Source organism: Pelophylax lessonae (genome assembly GCF_965119305.1).
Source record: "Pelophylax lessonae genome assembly, chromosome: 6".
In the NCBI taxonomy this organism is placed as follows: domain Eukaryota; kingdom Metazoa; phylum Chordata; class Amphibia; order Anura; family Ranidae; genus Pelophylax; species Pelophylax lessonae.
The window spans coordinates 93,035,866-93,059,281 of record NC_138773.1 but is presented as its reverse complement, the minus strand read 5'-3'; the positions used below and the strand labels follow the sequence as shown (position 1 = coordinate 93,059,281).

Here is a 23,416-nt window from a genome sequence, read left to right as displayed (position 1 = left end):
GTCCCTTGAAATGAGTCAGCTGGCAAGTCTGACTGATGTCAGGGTCATGTGAGCTTCACCTCTGCTACTTGGGTTGTGTTTACATCACAGTTTTAGCCAATGGCTATTGTGTGAGTATGCACTTATTGGTTTTATTTTATTAGTACATTTTGGTAATGCACTAGGCATTTACAGTAAACCCCCGCTCCATCGCGGTTCAGTTTTTGCGGTCCCGGTATATTGCGTTTTTTTTGTAATGTTATTTTACTATATAAATCATTAAAAATGAAATATTTTTGTGTTTTCCATAGCTCTTGCTCTGTCTCAGTATATTTTATGTGTTTAAATGAGTTTCTATTGTTTTAAAAGTGTGTTTAAAGACCTTAAAATGCTTTTACACGTACAGTGACAGTAAAAAAAAAACATGCCTACAATGCATTTTAATAGGGTTTTTCTATTTCGCGGATTTTCACTTTTCGCGGCTGAGTCCGGAACGTAACCCCCGCAATGGAGGGGGGTTTACTGTATGCCCTTTTGTGTCTATGGGAAAAAGATATTTGCAAAGGCGCAAACTTTTCATTAAAGTGCTACTGATACACAATATTACCAAAAGTATTGGGACGCCTGCCTTTACTGCCATCCTAGTCTTAGTCCCTATGGTTCAATATGGAGTTGGCCCACCCTTTGCAGTTATACTGGTTCAACTTTTCTGGGAAGGCTGTCCACAAAGTTTAGAATTGTGATCATTCTTTCAGAAGCGCATTTGTGAGGTCAGGCACTGACGTTGGACGAGAAAGCCTGGCATGCAGTCTCCGCTCAAATTCATCCCCAAAGGTGTTAATCGGGTTCAGGACTCTGTGCAGGCCAGTCAAGTTCCTTCACCACAAATTCGCTCATCCAATATTTTTGGTAATATATTGTATGTAGAAGGATAGTTAGTTAAAATAGGATTCATAAAATTCTCCTTTATTCACACATGCCCTGGTCCTCAGTTATGCACGCCCTCTGCAGTCCATTTAAGCAAGTCCCACTCCCCCTGTTGAGTTTAAAGGACAAGTTTGCCTTGTAGTGGGAGAGAAAAAAAAAAAAAAAAGTGCATTTTTTTTTTATTTCTTCCTTCAGGACTGCAATGTTTGCTCCTGCAGACATGTCCTCCAGCTTTCTGACCGTACCTACTTGGGCTGTTAGAAAGCTGGAGGAAGTGTGAATGGGCTACAAGCATGCTTCTGTAATGCCCTAGCAATCCACTGAGAATTACAGCCCCACCTGCAGCGGTGGGAGATAGAACCTGTAGCTTCTTCATTCACAGATCTCTGAATAAATGACGTGGCTGTGCTGGCAAAGCCCCACAGTTGTGCCAATTGTGACTATGAAAGCGACTGTGGGGAGAAGTACCCCCTGCCTGGCATCACTGTGAATAGGGGTGCTAAATACAGGTGTAATGTGTTCCACAAAGTAAACTTAGCTTTTAAATTTTATTATAAAGAAGGTATTTGGAGGTGTTGAGCACCCAAAATTCCAAGCGGAGGGTAAACCACTGAAAGACGACTTGTCAGATACAAATTCTCCCTTCAGTAAATTGGCCCTTCTGCACATGCTTTGTTTGGTAATTTCAAGTCCTACACACAAATTCTGGAATCCTCAGTCTTACCCCTTTCTTGCCTGGAATGGCACACTCCCAGTTCATCAAGTTCATTGTGCCATCTGGATTTTTTGTTGGTACTGCCACAAAACCCTTAGCAAAAGAAAGATCAAATAATTACCAATTTAACCATACAGATTAGGAGCGAATAAAACTGGTGCATGACCACCACTTACAAAAGGATGGTCTTTTCTCCAAGCTTTCCTCTCCTGCGCAAGTCTGCTCAGGGCTATGCCAGACATAGTTTGGGTTCCTAATAAAAATAAAAGTATAAAGTTAATTTCAGGATAGGGCAAAGGGACATGGATGCAGAATTCAAATATTGCACATCATCACCATCTAGTGTCCATGATGCACACTACAACAAAAGTATTTTCATGAATGCTCATAAAAAGGAATCCGACTGATAGAAATGCAGAGCTGCCATTATGGATTTGCTTTAAAAAGGTGCAGACTCAAGGGTGGCCATCCAACACTTATTGCATTATGATATCCTTTTTGCATGCAAGACAGGAATTTAGACGTCCCATGCTACCATTTGCTCCTGGCGACTCACTAAATATTGACAAAAATCAGGGTGACAGTCCCAGAGCCTGCACCTTTATCCTTTTTTAAAGTATAATATTGCAGATTCTATATGTCTGTCCTTAAGAGTCAACTTTAGAGCATAAGATTCCACATTCAAGTGCAGAACATGGATTTAAACCTTTATCCACAGCAATGCACCCAAGAGAACCACAAGTCTTTTCCGGAACACCTGGGGGGATATTACAAGCAACGTTTCCAAGACACATTTCTTTTCTTTAAAGTAAATTATGATGCAATAAAAATGCTCTGGATAATGCCACTAGGTTTTGTATGTCGCAAGCCTAGAGGTCTTATGCAAGAGAGTGTTAAGTACACATTTGTAATTAAATTTCCCTTGGGTGCAGTGTTATTTGAATACTCTATTTCCAGGTTGAAGCCAATTTCAAATGTAAACAGAAATGTTTTGAACTTGTTTTTCTTAAAGCCCTCTTCAAATTTTGAAAAAAAAAAAAAAAAAAAACTGCTGAAGACCCACCATTGTCAAAGTGCAATTTAGGCTCAATGGTGACTATAACTAGGAGGATAGTGATCACTGTGTGCTAAAAAAGGGAACATACCAGTGATGGCGAACTTTGGCACCCCAGATGTTTTGGAACTACATTCCCCATGATGCTCAAATACACTGCAGAGTGCATGAGCATCATGGGAAATGTAGTTCCAAAACATCTGGGGTGCCAAGTTTCGCCATCACTACCCTTAAAAGATGTAAACTTCTCAACAAAAGACACCAAAGGCTGAAAACAATGTATGCACATACAAAAGGCCTGTGTACAAAAGCTATTCAATTTAGAAAAACAAATATGAAGTTTTTTGCATTCAAAACCCATTTGGTTGCATATTACAACACGTGATGCTTTGCCATACACCTGGAGGGAGGGGGCTGCTTATTACCACTATACTACCATTGTGGGTTCAAGACAGCAGGAAGGTGAATGTGCATTTCTGCATTGCCATTTATAAAAAGCACTGCAGAAATAAGGACAGGTGACCACAGGGCCCGTTAACCACTTCTGCTCCCCCTTTCATGACCAGGCCATTTTTTTGCAATACGGCAGTGCATTACTTTAACCACTTCCACTCTGGAAATTTTCACCCCTTTCATGACCAGGACATTTTTTTGTGATTCGGCACTGCGTTATTTAACAATTGCGCAGTCATGCGACGCTGTATACAAATACAATTGATGTCTCCCCCTCCCCCCACAAAATAGAGCTTTCTTTTGGTGGTATTTGATCACCTCTGCAGGTTTTTAGATTTTGCGCTATAAAACAAATTTTTGTTTTAACTTTCGGTTATAAAACATTCCCAATAAATTATTTTTGGTAAAAAAAAAAAAAAAAAAAAAAAAAAAAAAGCGTATTTTAAATTGGTTTGCGCAAAAGTTATGGCATTTACAAATTACGGGATAGATTTTTGGACTTATTTTTTTTGTTTTTATTAGTAATGGCGATCAGTGATTTTTAGCGGGATTGCGACATTGCGGCGGACAGATCAGACCCCTGACATTTGACACTTTTTAGGGACCAGTGACATTAATACAGTAATCAATGCTAAATAATATGCACTGTTACTGTATAAATGACACTGGCAGGGAGGGGTTAACACTGGGGGGTGATCAAAGGGTTAAATGTATGCCTAATTGTGTATACCAACTGTGGGGGGAGGGCGGCTCTGTGACAACACAGATCAGTGTTTCAGCTACAATCTCTCTGTGCCTGAGTGACAGAAGAGCCGCCTGCTTTGTTTACATAGGTAGGTGGCTCTCCTGTCAGTTTCTGTGAAGATTGCTGGAGGCCTGTGGCGATTGTGCCTACATTTCCCGTGGTCTGGCTCCTGCCGTGTCTAATCAGAGACCGCATGCACATAATTACATAGATATTTGTGATTATGCGCAGCCCAGCCGCTCTGCCGCAGTAAATCTGCATGGGGTGGTCGGCAAGTGGTTAACTGACAATTGCGCAGTCGTGCGACACTGTACCCAAACAAAATTGATGCGTTTCCCCCCCCCCCCCCCCCACAAAAAGAGCTCTTTTGGTGGTATTTGATCACCACTGCGGTTTTATATTTTATAATATATATTCGTGATCGACCGATCGGTTTTCGTTGCCGATATCGATATTTTGGCCAATTTGACGGGTACTCTTGTGGAGGGATCTGGGGATCTAAAAGACCCCAAACCCCTACTCTGCAAAGCATTAAAAAAAACAAGTTTGGCTGTTTTGAAAGCTGTCATTTTTTTTAATCTGGCGCCAGAGTAGCCGGAAGTGATGTCACTCATGTTATCACTTCCGGGTTTTTACACGAGACCCAATCAGAGCGTCTTTGAACCAGTCTTCGGCAGCCATGCAGGACGGAGATCCGGGCTAGCTGTGGAACGCAGCTGGGGGGGGGGGGGGGGGGGGGACTGCTCATGGCAGTCCCAGGGGGTAGGTATACTTCCTCTCTGCTATAGGTACTCAGTTTTGTTACAAGCAGTGTCAGAAAAATACAACTCCACAGTGGGTGCTGTGTCCATCAATGAACATCAGAGAAATGGATTTTACGGCAAGTCAATAATCCCATTTTCTCTTTTGTTCATTGACAGACACAGCTCCTGATATTCTTAACCATTGGGATGTCCCAAAGCAGTAAACATGAGGGGTGGGAACAGCGAAAAAGAAATTCCCAAGGCCAACTATAGCCAACCAGTTAACATGGAGCTTAACCACAAACAACTGGAGGTCACATGAAAAAATAAAAAAAAAAGACAAAAAAAAAAAAAAATACACCCTCAAAGAGGACCAGGTGCTCTAAACAGTAGCCTGCAAAACCTTGCAGCCAAAAGAAGCATCCGCAGATGCCAACACATCCACTATGTAGAACTTTGTGAAAGTGTGCACTGACGACCAGGTGACTGCCCTGCAAACCTGCATCACTGACGCCGGATGACAGAAGGCCCAGGAGGTACTGAGCGCCTGAGTAGAGTGCGCCGTGACTGGGAAAGAAGGAACCTGACCCTTGATGAAATAGGCCTGAATCACTGGCTATCTGATCCATCTGAAAATGATCGCAGAGGAAGTGAACAACCCTTTCCGAGGCCCATCCGCAAGCACAAATAGCGAGTCTGACTTCCTAAAAAAGACTCCATAGCTGCCAGATACACCCAAATTGCCCGACCACATCCAAGGCATGCAAAGCAATTTCCTTTGGATATTTTGGCCTGGGGCACAGGGAAGGCAACACGATGTCTTCATTTAAATGAAATCAGAGACAACCTTTGGAAGGAACAGGGAAAAAAATCTCCTAGTAAGGTGAATGACAAGATAACGCCGCCAAATTCTGACACCCTGTACGCAGAAGTGAAAGCCACCAAGAAGGCCACCTTCTGGGACAGCGTAAGCAGGGGAATCGTCTGAAGATTCTCAAAAAAAAAAGGCTTCTGAAGGACAGAGCACCAAATTGAGGTCCCAAGGCAGCAACGGAGACTGCACTGGAGGGCCAAGTGCCTAACTCCCAGAAGAAAAATGCACACCAGTGAGTGTGTGGCCAAGGGCCAATGAAATAAGACCACTAAAGTCGACACCTGTCCCTTGATAGTACTTAAGGCCATTTTCTGCTCAACTGCCCGTTGAAGAAAGGTCAAGATCTGAGCCACTGAGAGGGAGGATGAACCCCAAGAGATTCACACATGCAATGTATGACTTTAATGTACGATGGTAGATCTTCCTAGAAGTAGATTTCCTAGCTTTTAACAGCGTTGGAATCACCGTTGCAGACAAACCTCTATCCATCAGCATCTGGCGTTCAACAGCCAAGCTGTCTGGCGTTCAACAGCCAAGCTGTAAAAGCCAGCGACTGTAAAGCAGGATGGAAGATTGGTCCTTGGGACAGCAGATCCTCCCAAGGAAAGTCGGCGACCAGCCGCACCAGATCGGCGTACCAAGCCAAGCCCGGAGCCACCAAGATGACCAGAATCCCTTCTGCCTCAATCCTGTGTAGACGTCTTGGCAGAAGCTTGAGAGGGAAGGCATAAATCAGATGATACTATCAGCCGGACAGGCTGGCATCTGTGGTGACCACTTTCCGATACAAGGGGAGGAAGGATTTGCCCAGTCAAAGCGCTGGAGAACGAAGCCACCATATCAGGGACTCCTTTGTTGCCTGGCTCAGCCGGATCTGATTTTCCAGAGTAGTGGTGCACCGAATTTCTGCAACCGAAATTTTTCGGCCGAAAATAGTTTTATTCCATTTCGGCCGAAAAGGGGTTAAAGATGCCGAAATTAATGATGGCTGCCCCGGGCGCAGCACAGGTTTTAAAAGTCCCGCCTCTGGCCGACGGCCCGCCTCCCGGTGAGGTTACTACTACGACTATGTGTATGAATTAACGCAGGGCTTGACAAATTTTCCTGAAATCTAGGAGCCAGCTAAAAAAGTTAGGAGCCAGTTTTTTTTTTTTTTAAAACTAACAACCAAGCTTTATTTAATAAAACGGATACTAAATTTACACATAAATACGACTAGAACCCCACTCTCCTCTATAGCACAATTGGATGAAAATAGACTGTCTGTCTCTTTCCATCCGATGCCATCTGATCCGATCCACGGGATGGATAGAAAATAGAACCACCATCCGTCTGCTTTTGGTGGACAGGATCAGATGACGGCAGATTACTGCTCCATAGAGGAGAATCAAGGGTCCGATCAGGTCTGCCTGAAAAACTGACAGGCGGACCTGATCAGACAGCCCGTGTGAAAGGGGCCTTCGGCTGTTATGGCGATGAGGGAAAAAAAAAAAAAAAATTATTATTATATATATATATATATATATATATATATATATATATATATATATATATATATATATATATATATACACACACATATATACATACATATATACATACATATATACATACATATATACATACATATATACATACATATATACATACATATATATACATATACACATACATATATATATACACACACATACATATATATATATACACACACACATACATATATATATATACACACACACATACATATATATATATATACACACACACATACATACATATATATACACATACATACATACATATATATATACACATACATATATATATATACACATACATATATATATACACATACATATATATATACACATACATATATATATACACATACATATATATATATATATATATATATATATATACACATATATACACACACACACACATACATACATTTTTTTTTTTTTAATAATTAAAAGAAAAAAATATTTTTTTTTTTTTTACATTTAAAAAATAAATTAAATAATAATAACCACACTCCCTGTCAAAGGTAACTAACTGGACAGGGAGATGGTAATGAATGAATCGAGAACAAAAAGGCAGTGGAAACAGTCATTACTCCCGGCCTCCACAAGAGGGCGCCAGTTCCCCATTGGAAGCCTGTCATCTCAAGTAGGCCGAAAAGCCGGGGCCTCAATTTTCGGACAGCCCGGAAGTCCGTGCACTCCGTGCGCGGAAGTCCGGGCAAAAATGACAGGACACCTTCTGCAGGGCACCCCCAGGCGCCAGGTCGCTAATTCTAGTCGCAAATGCGACCTGGCGCCCGGGGATTGTCGAGCCCTGAATTAACGAACACACCGTGCGGGCGAGTGGCTCCTAATAGCTATAAGTGAGCGCTTCACTTCCCTATCAGGCGGGTATCTCAGCTGACAGGGAAGTGAAGGGCTCACTTAGTTATAGCTATTACCGGCCGCTCGCCCACCCGCCATGTTAGTTCATTCATACACATTGTCGTAGTAGTAATATCACCGGGAGGCGGGCCGCTGGCCAGAGGCGGGACTTTTGAAAGGAAGGACACAGGAGGAGCAGAGAGTTTGCTTGCCTGTAACATGGAGGTGCCGACAAGTAAGGAGATTGCCATCGTTGGGGTGGGGGCACGCTGAGGCGAGGTTACCAATGGTTATTTGTATTATGCAGCATGAGGGGGGGTTAATGTATTGCCACTGCTGGTCACTGATGCATTAGTGACCAACCAGTGGCAATTAATCCCTTTGTGCTGCATTAGTGCAACCAGTATCAGTGTAACCAATGTTAATTAACACTAACACTGGTTGCACTAATGCAGCAGAAAGGGGTTAATTAACTGCCACTGGTCAGTCACTAATGCATCAGTGACCAGCAGTGGCAATACATTAACCCCCTCATGCTGCATAATACAAATACCATTGGTAATTAAATTAACCACTTGCCAATCCGTCACAGTACTGCGACAGGGTGGCAGCTACAGGTGTATGCCGCTGCCTGTTTCTGGCGTATGTCCCTGTTCTATCCATTTTAAAATAATGTTGGTGCATTCCTAGTCCAGAGAATGGAGTCTTGTCCCATTTGGTCAGAATCTCCCTTTGCAGGGACTTCCTATGGAACTTCGCAATCCTCCATTGGCATAACAATGCTACCACCAGGGCTAACACTTTTATGAAGACCCGAGGAGCAGAGGCAAGACCAAAGTGTAACGCCCCAAACTGATAATGCTCTTCTCCAATGTCAAAGCGGAGGAAGAGCTTGTGACCAGCACATATTGGAATGTGAAGGTAAGCATCCTTGATGTCGATAGAGGCAAGAAAATCCCCCTGATGTAGGGATGCCACCACTGTACGAATGAACTCCATTCTGAACTTCTGCCCCCACACAAGGCAGTTCAGCGCCTTGAGGTCCAGGATTGGACGCATCATGCCTTCCTTCCTGGGAACTGTAAACAGGTTTCAATAAAACCCTAAAAACGTTCCGAAGTCGGAACCATCACCTCCTGAAGTAACAGGTCTTTCTCAGCGCCGCTTGGCCTTCATGCGACTCCCGGCTCTCTCCTCCTTGCCTCCCCAGCTGACGTCAGAAGATTTCGGCTCTGCTCGCTGGAGATGTCAGGCGAGAATAGAGACGGGAGTCATGTGAGCGCCAATAGGCGCTGTGAAAACAGGTAGAAGTAAAGGTTTTCTGACAATCTGTTGGGATGTACTTATTTATGCTGAGCACTGTCTTTTTTATTTTCATGGTTTTAACAAAAGGTGTTCATGAACTAGTTAAGCTGAATGATTTTTGGACTTCGGTGATCTATAACTTACTGGTGTGCATTATTACTAAATTCGCTATTGTAGTTGGACTCACGTGCATTATGGCACTGCTGGGGTGGAAGTTGTGGTAGGAGACCGTGTAAACTGTGTGTAGGTGTAATATATATATATATATATATATATATATATATATATATAATAAATAAATAATGTGTAGGTGTTTCCTACACAAATTTGAAACAAGCCTTCTACAGTGCACCTAGTAATGAAGGGAACAGTTCCTTTGGACCAGCTTGATCCAAACTATTTAAAACCTCACCAAAAAGCTGGAGGATCAGCTTTAAAACCCAACTCCAGGTATCCAAAATTTCACCTAGCAGGACCACAGCTAATGCATTGTACATAAAGAGGTCAGACTGGCACTGATTAAAACAGCAAACCGAAGTAGTTTCATGGGGACTAATAAAATGAAACTTGCCTAAAATGTGCCCTGATCTCATGCAGTGAGCCCTACTGCCCCCCATGGAGTATGCTCTCCTGACCCCTAATCTTTGCCCTGCTGCCCCCTGTACACTGCTCATTCAAGTTTGAGCCAGAACTGAGCATCTGTGCAGAAAAAAAAAAAAAAAAAAAAAAAGCACAAGTTTTACAACAAGCACAAGTTTTACAATAAACAAGCACAAGTGTCGTCAACTGCTAGCTTATCACTCCAATGTTCTGTGTGCTGTAGATGTGAATATTTAAAAGGGTTCCCCAAGTTCTGCGCCAAGGAAAGAGAAAAAAAAACACCCCATTGTGAATAATTTGTAAAAGTTCACAAGTTCCCCATTACATCAGAATCTTGGCATTCAGTCAGTCTGCTAATGTAAATAAACAGCAGGTGTATCGGTGTATAAGTGGTTAGCCCTCATGCCCATTGATATCTAGAGTAGAGGTCTCCAAAGTAGTACAAGGCCAAACTGTACATTTCACTAAATATTTTTAAACCAAATTTATAAAAAAAAAAAAAAAATCCATTTTATTAAGGAATCACATGATAGGATTTAGGAAGAAAGAAAAAGTCCCACACTCGCAAGAGGGGAACCCAGCAGCAAAACCCTCCCTCCCCCCCATATTTGAGACCCCATCAGAGGCGCACCTCACATCAGTGGCTGGTTTGCCCCGTGGGCTGTAGTTTGGAGACCCCTGGAAAATCTCAAGTACTGCCCAAGGAGCTGCAGGTGCCATGTACATTTGTCTATACAAGTGGATGGCTGTACAGCTGTACCCACAAAATGCTGATGGTTCCCGAGATGGAACCTTACAATTACTTTTTTACCTATGAGAAATGCCAGATGTGCAACTTTAAAAAACAGGCTCAGAACCGGTTATATATGTCTAGGATAGTCAAAGGGTTAAAGAGCAATTTCAAGAAACAAGTCAAAAGTAGTTAGAGCTACGAATGCTACTAAAATCAACGTCACAAGGCATACTTTACTCCCAAGTACATGTAATCCACTGCTACCAAATTTCATGGATCAAACCGGCGCAAAAGAAGAGCAAAAAAAAAAAAAAAAAAAGGACAACTTCCTGCAGCCTGTGCTGCTCAACTTTCACTTCCTGGAAATTAGAATTTTTTTAATTTAAGAGGCAGCAGGGAAAATCCCAGCATCCGAAGCAAATACATTTCAAAATCTGACAAAAGACGCTGAAGGAGAGCTTTACTACAACGCATGAAAAATTAAAAGCACAGAGCCAGGGCATTTCCTTCATTCATCTCAAGGCTTATTTTTCAACTTTAAAATTAACCCCAAGCACTTAATGTCCATTATAAACACCACCTCTATTATAAACACCACCTTAATCTCTAAAAGAAAGATAAATCCTGAAAGTTTACAGTTGTGCGTCAAAATGTGGGGGTCAATAACTTCAACAGCAAGTTTGTGTTTTCATCTGGAAAAGTCACTTCAAGATAAAAAAATAAATAAAAAAATCTTGGTCAGTAGTACTGGGAGGAGTGCAGGAAAGTTTTACAGACCGGCTGTCCATCATAGTGATTGGGACCTTGCGGTTCTAGATGCCTGTACTTCATACCTACAGCAGTTTAACCACCTCAATACCGGACACTTTCACCCCCTTCCTGCCCAGGCCTATTTTCAGATTTCAGTGCTGTTCCACTTTGAATGACAATTGCACATTCATGCAACACTGCACCCCAATAAAATATGAATCTTTTTTTTTTGGCAGAGCTTTCTTTTGGTGGTATTTAATACCCACTGGGTTTTGTTTGCCAAACGAAAAAAAAAAGTTAATTTTTTTTTTCCTTTCAAAAACGTAGTTGGGTCTAAAATTTTGCTTCTTCACTGATGTACGCTGATGGAGCTGCACTAATCAGGGTGATTAGTGCCACAATTAGTGTAAACAGTGTGCTGGCATCCTTGTTATCAGTACTCCTTTCTAGAGGGCTGCATTGGGTTCGGCTCCCGCGGGACCCAATGCAAATCTTGCAGGAGCGGGCGGTTTTACCTCTGCTGCGGGTGGGAGTGGGCAATCAAAAAATTTTGGTGTAACGTATTTTCCGGCGTATAAGACGACTTTTTTTAAAATAAAAAAAGATACTCCAAAAATCGGGGGTCGTCTTACACGCCAGGTACTGTAGCTTCAGCTAGTTACAGAACATCCCTATTAAAAAGGTTAGCCCTGTGCTGCAATACTCTTATGTACCGTGCTGAGCCAATCACGGCAAGCGGTGTATGCTATTAATGCATACAAAGCCTGCTTGGAGTCAGAGAGGAGGGCTTATACAACCTTTGCCAATCCGAGCAGGCTTTGTATGCAATAATAGAATACACAGCTTGCCGTGATTGGCTCAGCGTGGTACTCTAATAGAGTATTACAGCACAGGGACGTTCTCTGTAAGTAGCCAAAGCTTACTGTATACACATCCAGCAGGCTTAACTATTAATAATAGAGAAGTTCTGTATGTAGCAGAAGCTACAGTACATATTAGGGCACATCCAGCGTGCTAAAATATTTAATAGGGACGTGATGGCTCCACTGATGTTATGAAATGGTGTTGCCTCAGAAGAGGGGGTAGTCTTATACGGCGAGTATAGGGCAAAACCGCAGGAGTGGACACAAACATTGCGGGTGCGGGGGGGGGAGTGGACACAAACATTGCAGGCGGGAGTGGAACACAAACATTGCGGGTGCGGGCGGGAGTGGAACACAAACATTGCGGGTGCGGGCGGGAGTGGAACACAAACATTGCGGGCGGGAGTGGAACACAAACATTGCGGGTGCGGGCGGGAGTGGAACACAAACATTGCGGGTGCGGGTTGGAGTGGAACACAAACATTGCGGGTGCGTGTTGGAGTGGAACACAAACATTGCGGGTGCGGGCGGGAGTCCCACGCAGTGCTCTACTCCTTTCCTCACACAGACAGCGTGCCAGATGAAAGGACTGCCGATAACCGGCAGTTGGTTTACATGTGATCAAGTGTGATATATGAAATAGAAAATAGTAGCGCAAGATACAATCTAAAAATTGTCTCAACAGGACCAAAAGGAAGAGAACCAGTGAGCAGTGTATAAATATAGCATAAAATATCAAACACTAAAATCACTAAAACGTCCCACATTCCTTTCAGGCAAAAGTGCATGTAGAAAAATAGTCCAATAAACAGCCAGTGAATCGTGCAGTCTATATGGATGACCTCTAATTCCACCACCAAGTGTCGGGGATGATAGAAGGAATGACAACTCACCAGACCCAAATGCTCATTTATTCTCACAAATTAGCAAAAAATCGCATTGGTTAGCTGGACCAGCAGGAAAAGATGAAGTATGTAGCACGTATGGACCACTTCGCTCTGACTCGCTGTCCACTCATCCTTATATACTCCTCACTATCACCAAAGCATGTAAGGATAAGAGATACCTCCACTAGTGCAATATGTCTTAATAAGCTTTATTAGTTCATATATAATCAAGTTGCACTCGCTTTTGGTAGAATAAGAATAGGCACATAAATATAGAAGCGGCGATGAGGAAAAGGCAACCGATACTCCTGACAAACTGGCTCCACGCCAGCGCAGATAGCTCTGGGATGTTCCTCCGCCTTGCTCGTGTAGCCGGGTGCATCGTCTGGTCACGCCTGACGCGTTTCGTCACCTCCAACTTCAACTGGGGGCGTCAACAGGTGTGATCTGTGTGTGCTAATCACATGGTAAAGGACCGGTGTGAATGGCCCCTTACCACAATCTGATCAGCTGTGTCCCAAGGACACAACGGCCACGGAGCTCGCCCAGCGCACAGGAGGCGTGGTTCTGGGAGGATGTCTCTGCTATAGTTTGGTAATGAGGTGGTTAAACCAGTAGGCATGGGCTTGTTTCAATATCCCAGTCCCTTTAGAGCAGCTATGTCTAAACTATGGCCCTCCAGCTGTTCAGGAACTACAATTCCCATGATGCCTAGTTATTTCTGTGAATGTCAGAGATTTAGAATACCTCATGGGAATTGTAGTTCCTGAACAGCAGGTCTCATGGACCCGATGTTCGCTGGCACCCGCTGATCGTCGGTAAACACAGGCAGAATGGTGAGTAAGCAAGGCATGGATCCTACATTACTGCAAAGCAGAGACATGGATCTATGACTTCCTCTAGTAAGAGCACCTCCCACACACTACAGTAAACCACCACCACCTAGACGCCGTTAACCCTTTGATCCCCTGATATTAACCCTTTCCCATCTAGTGTCAATTAGCACAGTGAAGTTGCATTTTTTTTTTTTTAGCACCGATTACTGTATGGGTGTCACTGGTTCCCCCCCCCCCCCCCCAAAAAAAAAAAAAGTATCAAAAGTGTCAGCGTCATTTGTCTGCTGCAATATCGCAGTCCCCTATAGGTCACCAACCGCTGCCATTACTAGTAAGAAAATAAAAATTCCATGAATATACCACCTAGTTTGTAGGAGCTATAACTTTTGCGCAAACCAATCAATATACGCTTATTGGAATTTTTTTTATTAAAGATATGTAGCAGAATATATATTGGCCCAAATGAAAATAACAAAATTTGATTTTTCTTTTTACTGGATATAAAACCTAACTAGGTGTGGGGGGGGGGGGATTATATTATAATTAAAATAATTTTATCATCTGTTTAGGCCAATATGTAAAACAAAAAATAAAACAAAAAAATTAAAAAAGCCCCCCCACATTGTCCTTTTTCGTGTAAAGCTCAAAAAAATTAAAAACCACAGAGGTGATCAAATGCCACCGAAAGATATTTACGGGGGAAGTGGGGGACATTTTCTGTGTGTACATCGTCTCAGGACCTCGCAGTTGTCAGTTAAAGTAATAATGGCCTGGTCAGGAGAGGGATCTTCCAGAGTTGAAGTGGTTAATTATTGCTGTGACCATTATAAAAAAATATAATCAAAAGGAAGAACGAACCTCGTTCAGCTGCTTCATTCTGGGGCACAGCATGATCCCCTTAGGGGTGCCCCAGTTGAACTGGCTCCCACTCTTCCTCCTAGACGTCAGCCCTACTAACCTCCTCCCACTGGTTTGGCGTTCTGACTTCACTACGTTTTCTGGTTAGGCCATTGCTACTGCCTCAATTGTGGGAAGAATGTCAGTTTGTACATGCGATACTTCAGCTATGTTGAACATTTTTTATGCGAATCCTTGCTGTTTGTTTGATTGTTCTTATGCAGTTCTATTGTTATCTTCTCTGAAAACTCAATAAAAACCATTGAAAGTAAAAAGGAAGAACGAACATTAAAACATGAAGCAAAATACTGCGATAACCTTAAAATATGCAGATCTTCAGAAAACAAATTACCTCTTCAAGGTTACTTTACACTTGTGGTAAGGGGGTAGTAAACAGGAGTGCCAGGCCAGTTTTCAGAGCGGGGCCAAGGGCTACCAGTTTAAAATTCTCACTTCAACAGTGACAAGATGTAAAATATTGTTTACGGCCTACTCACACTGTGGTAACCGGTGTTAGTCTGCATTGGATAAAACACAGGTCTTCACTAGGGCACAGAAGTTTCTCTGTGCTCCGCTGACCCCACAATGCTGCTGTGATGCACGCATGTCTTCATTTTTCCACAGTGCAATGGATGAAACTGCATTTTACTGCACTGCAGCATACAGCATTGCTGCGTGGAGACATGGAGTGTCACCATGTGATCCTTCAAATAAGGCGAAGAAAAAAAAATAAATTTAAAACCAACACACACACGAAAGTAGGCAATGTGATGCCCTGAAGTATGCATTGCATCACTCACTGTTAAAGTTGACTGCAGGCTTGGTAGGTAAAGTGCTGCATTTTACTGTGCAAGCTAGTGTGAAAACAGCATTAATGCAAATGGAGCCTGGCCAAAATACTGCCAATGTTTGATTCTGTGATGAATATCACTGCACCACTACTCATGAATACTTCTATAAAATCACCCACTGAACACCGTTAAATGAGTCATCCAAAAATGAAAGCTAAAATTATATCATGCAAGAAACCACCATATCTGAACACAATCCAGAAATGCCTCCATCTTCTCAGAGCCAAAGCTCATTTAAAATGGTCTGATACAATGTGGAAAACTGTTCTGTAGTCCGATAAACTGAAATGTGACATTCTTTTTGGCAACCATGGACGCTGCACCCCCAGACTAAAGAGGAGACAGACCTTTTTTGTTATCAGTACTCAGTTCAAAAGCCTGCATCTCCGATGGTATGGTGGTGCAATAGCTTGTAAGGAATGGGCAGCTTGCACATCTGGAAAAGCACCATCAATACTGAAAGATATATCAAAGTTTTAGAGCAGCATACTGTAAGCTCCCAACCAGATGTCTTTTTCAGGGAAAGCCATGCATATTTCAGCAGAGCAATGCTAAACTGCATTCTATGACACGTGGCTTCAATGTAAAAGAGTCCAAGTGCTTAACTGGCCTGCCTGCAGTCCAGACCTTTTACCAAATGAAAATATTTTGTGCATCTTGAAAACAAAAAAATACAACAAAGACGACCCAGAACTGTTGAGCAGTTAGGATTCTATAGGAGGCACGAACAGGGCAACATTTCTCTCCCAAAACTTCAGAAACTGGTCTTCTCAATTTCCAGCATTTTAAAAAGAAGAGGGGGTGCTACAACATGGTAAACATGGCCCTGTCACAACTTTGAGACGTGTTGCTACCATCAATTTCAAAATTAGCTTATTTTCTTCTTAAAAATGGTACATTTTCTCAGTTTAAACATTTAAGGTCTTCCATTTTTTCCTGTGAGTAAAAAGTGTTTGAGATTTGCAAATCATTGCATTCTGTTTTTATGTAACTTTTAGACCGCATTCACACTGAAGCAGCAAGACTTCTGCACAACTTGGGGGGGGCGACATGTAAAGTCCCGTGCACCGCGACTTCGTCGCGACTTGCACAGACTTCATATAATTCGGAGGTCGCCCCCGAAGTAGTACAGGACCCTTTTTCTAAGTCGGAGCGACTTGTGTTGCTCCAATTAGAATGGGTCCTGTACCAGTCAATGGACCGCGACTTGTCAGGCTGACAAGTCGCCTGACAAGTCATGGTAGTGTAAATGAAGCCTAACAGCATCCTAAGTTTTTTTTGGGGGGGGATTGTGGTTGCTGGACTTCATTGGCAGCCCTCAAAAAAACCCAACCAGTGGCTGCATACGATTGAAAGCTGTTGCTGTGCAGCCAACAACGTTCGGCCTTTTTTTTTTTTTTTTTTTTATAGCCACACCACCCATTAAATGAATTCAAATACAGTATTGACCAGCTTTAATAAGCACAATAGTTTTGGACAACATACCCTCACTGTAACCTCAGAAATGGCATGTTGGAAATTGTTGCAGTTTATTTTATATATACGTACAATATTACAGAATACAAAGAGGAAAAAAAAATACACACTAAGGCCCCGTTCACATCGGGGCGACGCTACTTCGCACCGCGACCTCCGAGGTCGCGGTGCGAGCAGCGACCGCCACAGACTTCATAACATTGAAGTCTATGGCGGTCGCCTCCTGGTCGCCCCAAAGAAGCTCCGGACACTTTTTCTAAGTCGGAGCGACTTGTGTCGCTCCTATTAGAACGGGTCTGCAGCTTCCCTATGGGAGGCGACCTACGGCGACCAGGTCGCCTCAGTGTGAACCGGGGCTAAAAGCTTTCTACTTCGATTATATAAAGTTAATTGGACAAATGACACTTCCTGTGCACATTTAAAGGATTTCTAAAGCAAACATTTACCTTCATGCATTCCCTACAATAAAAAGATTTATGTAACAGTATCGCATCTCACCCCCCCCCCCCTTATACTTACCAGAGCGCACAGTCAATCCAACACTGTGCCCGTCTGTAGCAGCTCTCATAGGCTTTGCTGTAACAGCGGGAGCCATTGGCTCCCACTGCACTCAGTAAAAGTTACATGAAAGGGAAGGGATTAAATCCTGTGACAAAGGAGCACGGCTTCCAATGGTGGCACACCGAGAAAAGGTGCCAGAAGTGCCAGCGGGGGGGGGGGGGGGGGGGGAACCCGCTAAGAGGAGGATCGGGGCTGTTATAAGCAAATCACTTCTAATGAAGACTTGTTACAATCATTTTACAGTTGGCTGTGCCCCACAGCTGTGTCAAAGCTTTTGAACGTCTACACAAGGGAGACTTTTACAGTTAAACGTGCATAAAATACATTTCAATGAACTTCTCTTTTTGGCAGATTGATGAAGTGAATGGCATGATAACTCTAAAGTTCACCCTTTCACAAAAATACAGGTACAGGGATTTTTATAGGGATGCTGGCATAGACGAGAGAAATTCTGACTCAAAGCAGGTCTGATCCATCCTGGAAGAATACCGTGGTTTCGCAACCCCAGACCCCCACAGTGGTAAGACTGGGGGAGAGGGGGGGTAAGGAACTGTAGTGTTTGAAAGGGTGAACTTACACCCCTACTATTAAATATACATCATGTGGTCAGGCCATTCATTTCAGCAACAATTTATTTCCTTGTGTAGACATCTAAAAGCTTTGAGACCTCTACTGGACACCACCATTTTGAATGCAACATCAGCAAATATGCAGAGAGGTAGGGGGAGGGGTGGCAGAGCTTGGTCAGTACAGACCATAATTAGATTCACCCAGAGAAGATGATGGATAGAATGACCTGTAGGGAAGAGGGGGGGGGGGGCTGTACTGGGGAACTGACTCTTCCTGAAGTAGTGAAATTTGATAGCAAGTTCAGGGAGGTACATTGGGGGAACAGAAAAAAAAAAGAAACCTAACCCACACCAGAAAGTGGTGAGCTTTAATGACAGCACCTCTCATTTGCTTATGGGTGGCACTGCCCAGGCTCTGCAGCAGTTGTCAGCCGGCGCTGTAAACCAGACATGCGACCGCACCGGAGTGGCTTCAGAATAGACATTTTTCTATTAAAGTGTAGATAAAATCGTGTTAGAATGGGGTTGGGAGTAGATTTAGGCTTAGTTCGGGCATGACTGGAGTTACACTTTAAAAAGGAATCTATAGTCCTAGAATACACTTTCATTTTAGAAAAATTGGCATTCTAACAATACAAATCCTTATTTCCGACAATCCAAAACTGTATAAGGTTACTTCTAAAAAAATAAAAATAAAAAAATTCTCATGATCCAAGTGCTGCCTACTCGCTAGCGGTCTCCTTCCACAACTGCTCTGCAGTTTGCAGCTTCTTCTCAGCAGTTTACTTTCTAAAGGACTACATATTCCATGGTACCCTGCTTGAGGAGGTGAAGTCAGTACAGGAGTCACTGCTTGAATGCTGGAGGAGCAAAGAGGAGGGTAGTGTGACAGTCACTGCTCTCAGCGGACCGAGAACTCAGCAGTCACGTGACCACTCAGTTCTTGGAGCCAGCATGGGACAGCTGCATCTCTACACGGATGTTGCAGCATGGAGGGAAGCATGAATGTTGTTATCATATCTAAGGCTCTGTTTACATGTAGGCGTTTTTGGGGAGTTTTTCTGCTCTAGGATCAGCTCTCAAAACGCCCAACAAGACAAATCCTATTCATTTCAATGGCCCCTGTTCACATCTGAGCGTTTTGACGTTTTAAGCAAAACATGAGCTTCTTTTTAGGCAGATTACAGGAGTTATTTTTTTCCATTGGTCACTTGTCAACCTAAAAACGCCTGTAAAAAGCAACGCCAAGATGTGAATGTAGCCTCATACAAAAAAAAAAAAAAAGTTATAAAAGTGTTGCACTCAACCTAGTGCTTCAGTAACAAAGAACCTTAGTAACACACACACAAAAAAAAAAAAGTCCCACAGCAGAGCTCTCCATGTGAAAGAGCCCTAAATTTGCTATCCCCTCAAAATAACTCAACCCACATTTAACACACCTGCTCCCCATTCACGCCTGAGACCTTGTAACACTAACCGCTGGCAACAAAAGTGAGTAAACCCCCCCCCCCCCCCCCCCCCCAAGTCAAAATGTCCAATTTGGGCCCAATTAGCCATTTTCCCTCCCCGGTGTCATGTGACTCGTTAAGTGTTACAAGGTCTCAGGTGTGAAGTTTGGTGTCTTCGCTCTTACTCTCTCATACTGGTCACTGGAAGTTCAACATGGCACCTCATGGCAAAGAACTCTGAGGATCTGAAAGAAAAAAAAAAAAAAAAATTGTTCCTCTATATAAAGATGGCCTAGGCTATAAGAAGATTGCCAAGACCCTGAAACAAAGAGCTGCAGCACGGTGGCCAAGACCATACAGCAGTTTAACAGGACAGGTTCCAGTCAGAACAGGCCTCGCCATGGTCGACCAAAGAAGTTGAGTGCACGTGCTCAGCGTCAGATCCAGAAGTTGTCTTTGGGAAATAGAAGTAGGAGTGCTGCCAGCATTGCTGCAGAGGTTGAAGGGGTGGGGGGTCAGCCTGTCAGTGCTCAGTCATACACCACACACTGCATCAAATTGGTCTTCATTGCTGTCGTCCCAGACGGAAGCCTCTTCTAAAGATGATGCACAAGAAAGCCCGCAAACAGTTTGCTGAAGACAAGCAGACTAAGGACGTGGATTACTTGAACCATATCCTGTGGTCTGATGAGACTAAGATAAACTCATTTGGTTCAGATGGTGTCAAGCATGTGTGGCAGCAACTAGGTGAGGAGGACAAAGGCAAGTGTGTCTTGCCTACAGTCAAGCATGGTGGTGGGAGTGTCATGGTCTGGGGCTGCATGAGTGCTGACGGCACTGGGGAGCTACAGTTCATTGAGTGAACCATGAATGCCAACATGTACTGTGACATACTAAAGCAGAGCATGATCTGTTCCCATCAGAGACAGGGCTGTAGAGCAGTATTCCAACATGATACCGACCCCAAACACACCTCCAAGATGACCACTGCCTTGCCAAAGAAGCTGAAGGTAAAGATTGACTGGTCAAGCATGTCATCAGACCTAAACCCTATTGAGCATCCTCAAACCGAAGGCAGAGGAGCGCAAGGTCTCCAACATCCACCAGCTTCATGATGTCATCATGGAGGAGTGGAAGAGGACTCCAGTGGCAACCTGTGAAGCTCTGGTGAACTCCATACCCAAAGGGGTTAAGGTAGGGCTGGAAAATGGTGGCCACACAAAATATTGACACTTTGGGCCCAATTTGGACATTTTGACTTAAGGGTGTACTCACTTTTGTTGCCAGTGGTTTAGACATTATTGGCTGTGTGGAGTTATTTTGAAGGGACAGCAAATTTACACTGTTATACAAACTGTACACTCACTACTTTACATTGTAGCCAAGTGTCATTTCTTCAGTGTTGTCACATGAAAAGATGTAATAAAATATTTACAAAAATGTGGAGGGGTGTACTCACTTTTGTGAGATACTGTGTATATATATATATATATATATATATATATATATATATATATATATATATATATATATATAGATATAGATATAGATATAGATATAGATATAGATATAGATATAGATATAGATATAGATATAGATATAGATATAGATATAGATATAGATATAGATATAGATATAGATATAGATATAGATATATATATATAGATATAGATATATATATATATATAGATATAGATATAGATATAGATATATAGATAGAGAGAGAGAGAGAGAGAGAAACTTTTGCACCAAAAGATGGAATGATGACTTCTGATCTGTGAAACCGGAGGCTACCATAGGTGGAAAGGCTGGATCAGTTTTAAAGGACTTCTTATCCATGAAGATAAAACCGTACGGCTCTAGGATGGAGAGAGCTTGAAATTTTGCTTAATCTGCATGCAGATACCAGAGCAGCTAACTTTTTTTTTAGCATGAGAACTTTTATTGAACATTCTTCGATAGGCTCAAACAGAGTTAATAGAAATTCTTGCAATATAGAAATTGTGGAATGAGAGGCTTGCTTCCCCTTTGTTTTCATAATTACCAAGACAGATTTTTTGGAAATCTTTTCAGATACCTAGCATAACCTTTCTCCTGCTGGCTAGCAGGGTGTCAGTCACTCCATCTGAACCTTTACTTCTCAGAATCAACCTTTCAAAGCCTGAAAGCTTAAGACATGCAGAAGTGGTCACAATGAAACACGAAATATATCAGCGCACAGTAAATTCCAGAGAAAACCCACTGTACACTAAGGTTCAAAATTACAAAAACAGCAAAAAATACAGAATATAAATAGTGCAGCGCTCATAAGTCACAATAGTCCATATAAGTGACTAAAACAGAAAAATATATAAAAAGAAAAATTAATCAAAATATGAAGTCCATGCATTAGCCCATAAGTGAGGAATGAAAGAAATACTGATCTGGTGCTCTTCAGTGAACTGATTGCCCACCACCACATGCAATGGCCTCTCACCCTAGGGCCGAGTTAAAGCGGAGTTCCACCTAAAACCAAAAAAAAAAAAAAAAAAAAAAAACACATGAAAATACCCCCGGGACAGTCAGGGCTAGTACATTCCACAATGGATAGCCTCTGAACTGTCCCGGGTTGCACTTACCTGCAAGAAGAAATACTTACCTTGAAAAGGTATTGTCCAGCGCTGCCATCTCAGGTGTGGGCGGTTTGAAGCTAACGCGATCCTCTTCTGTGTCCTCTTCAGTCTTCTTCGGTCCCACGATGCACTGTGCCGGCCCCGCCGTCACTTCCGGGGCTGCAGCGTCATCCCTGCACAGCTTCTGGGCATGCCCAGAAGCTGTTTAGCAAGGTATGATGGCTCCTGCACCGGAACTGACGTCGGGGCCGGTGCAGGAGCATTGATTCCTGGGAGCGATGACGTTCAGCTCCCAGGAATCATTGCAAGCCAGGAAGTGACGACTCGCCGTGGCGAGGAAGAGGAAAGTATATTCTCTTCTAAACAAGGTAAGTAAAAAAAAGAAAATCCATTTGTTTTTCAGGTGACCCGGAGCAAGAAGATGGACGGAACTGTCATTTTAGGGTGGAACTCCGCTTTAACCAAGCCCATCTCTCCTCATAGGACCAGAGACAAAAGGTACCACTCCATAAGGCAGACTCAATCAGAATTCCAGTTCTCCTTAGGGCTAAAAAAGACCAACACTCCTCAAATACCAGGAAGATATCAGGAAAATAGCACTACTCCTTTAAGATGTCCAGTGATCCTTCCAACTCCTATGTCATGGAAAAGACAAAGGGAGCAAACCATAGTGTAATACTGGTGATAAGCTTTATTAAAGACCTAAGATAAAAAATTGGCCTTTTACTCTGTAGTAGAACAAGCACTCGTATCAGTCAGAGCGTCTGTACACAGCAGAGAGCAGCGATACATACAGCGGCGTCCTACTCTGATCGCGCCGTGTTCCAAAGTGACAGTGGATGGCGTCAGACGCTCCTCCTCCCCCCGCGATCTGTGTAGGACACCGCTGTATGTTCTGCTTGTTCTACTACAGAGTAAGAGGCCAATTTTTTATCTTATGTCTAATAAAGCTTATCACCAGTATTACACTATGGTTTGCGCCCTTTGTCTTTTCCATGACATACGAGTTGGAAGGATCACTGGACATCTTAAAAGGACTCAGGAGTAGTGCTATTTTCCTGATATCTTCCTGGTATATTTGAGGAGTGTTGGTCTTTCTTAGCCCTAAAGAGAAATGGAATTCTGATTGAGTCTGCCTTATGGAG

General features: G+C 42.9%; 1 protein-coding gene across 1 annotated transcript in view; it reads right to left on the bottom strand.

Moving 5' to 3' along the window:
- The window catches only part of UBE2I (ubiquitin conjugating enzyme E2 I), a 44,447-nt gene that overhangs the window by 9,563 nt on the left and 11,468 nt on the right, over nucleotides 1–23,416 (bottom strand). The window contains exons 2-3 of the mRNA XM_082260566.1: nucleotides 1,798–1,874; nucleotides 1,631–1,714 (exon numbers count right to left, since the gene is read on the bottom strand). Coding sequence (XP_082116692.1) covers nucleotides 1,631–1,714; nucleotides 1,798–1,863 — 150 coding nt within the window. The 5' untranslated portion in view covers nucleotides 1,864–1,874. The remainder of the gene's footprint in view (nucleotides 1–1,630; nucleotides 1,715–1,797; nucleotides 1,875–23,416) is intronic.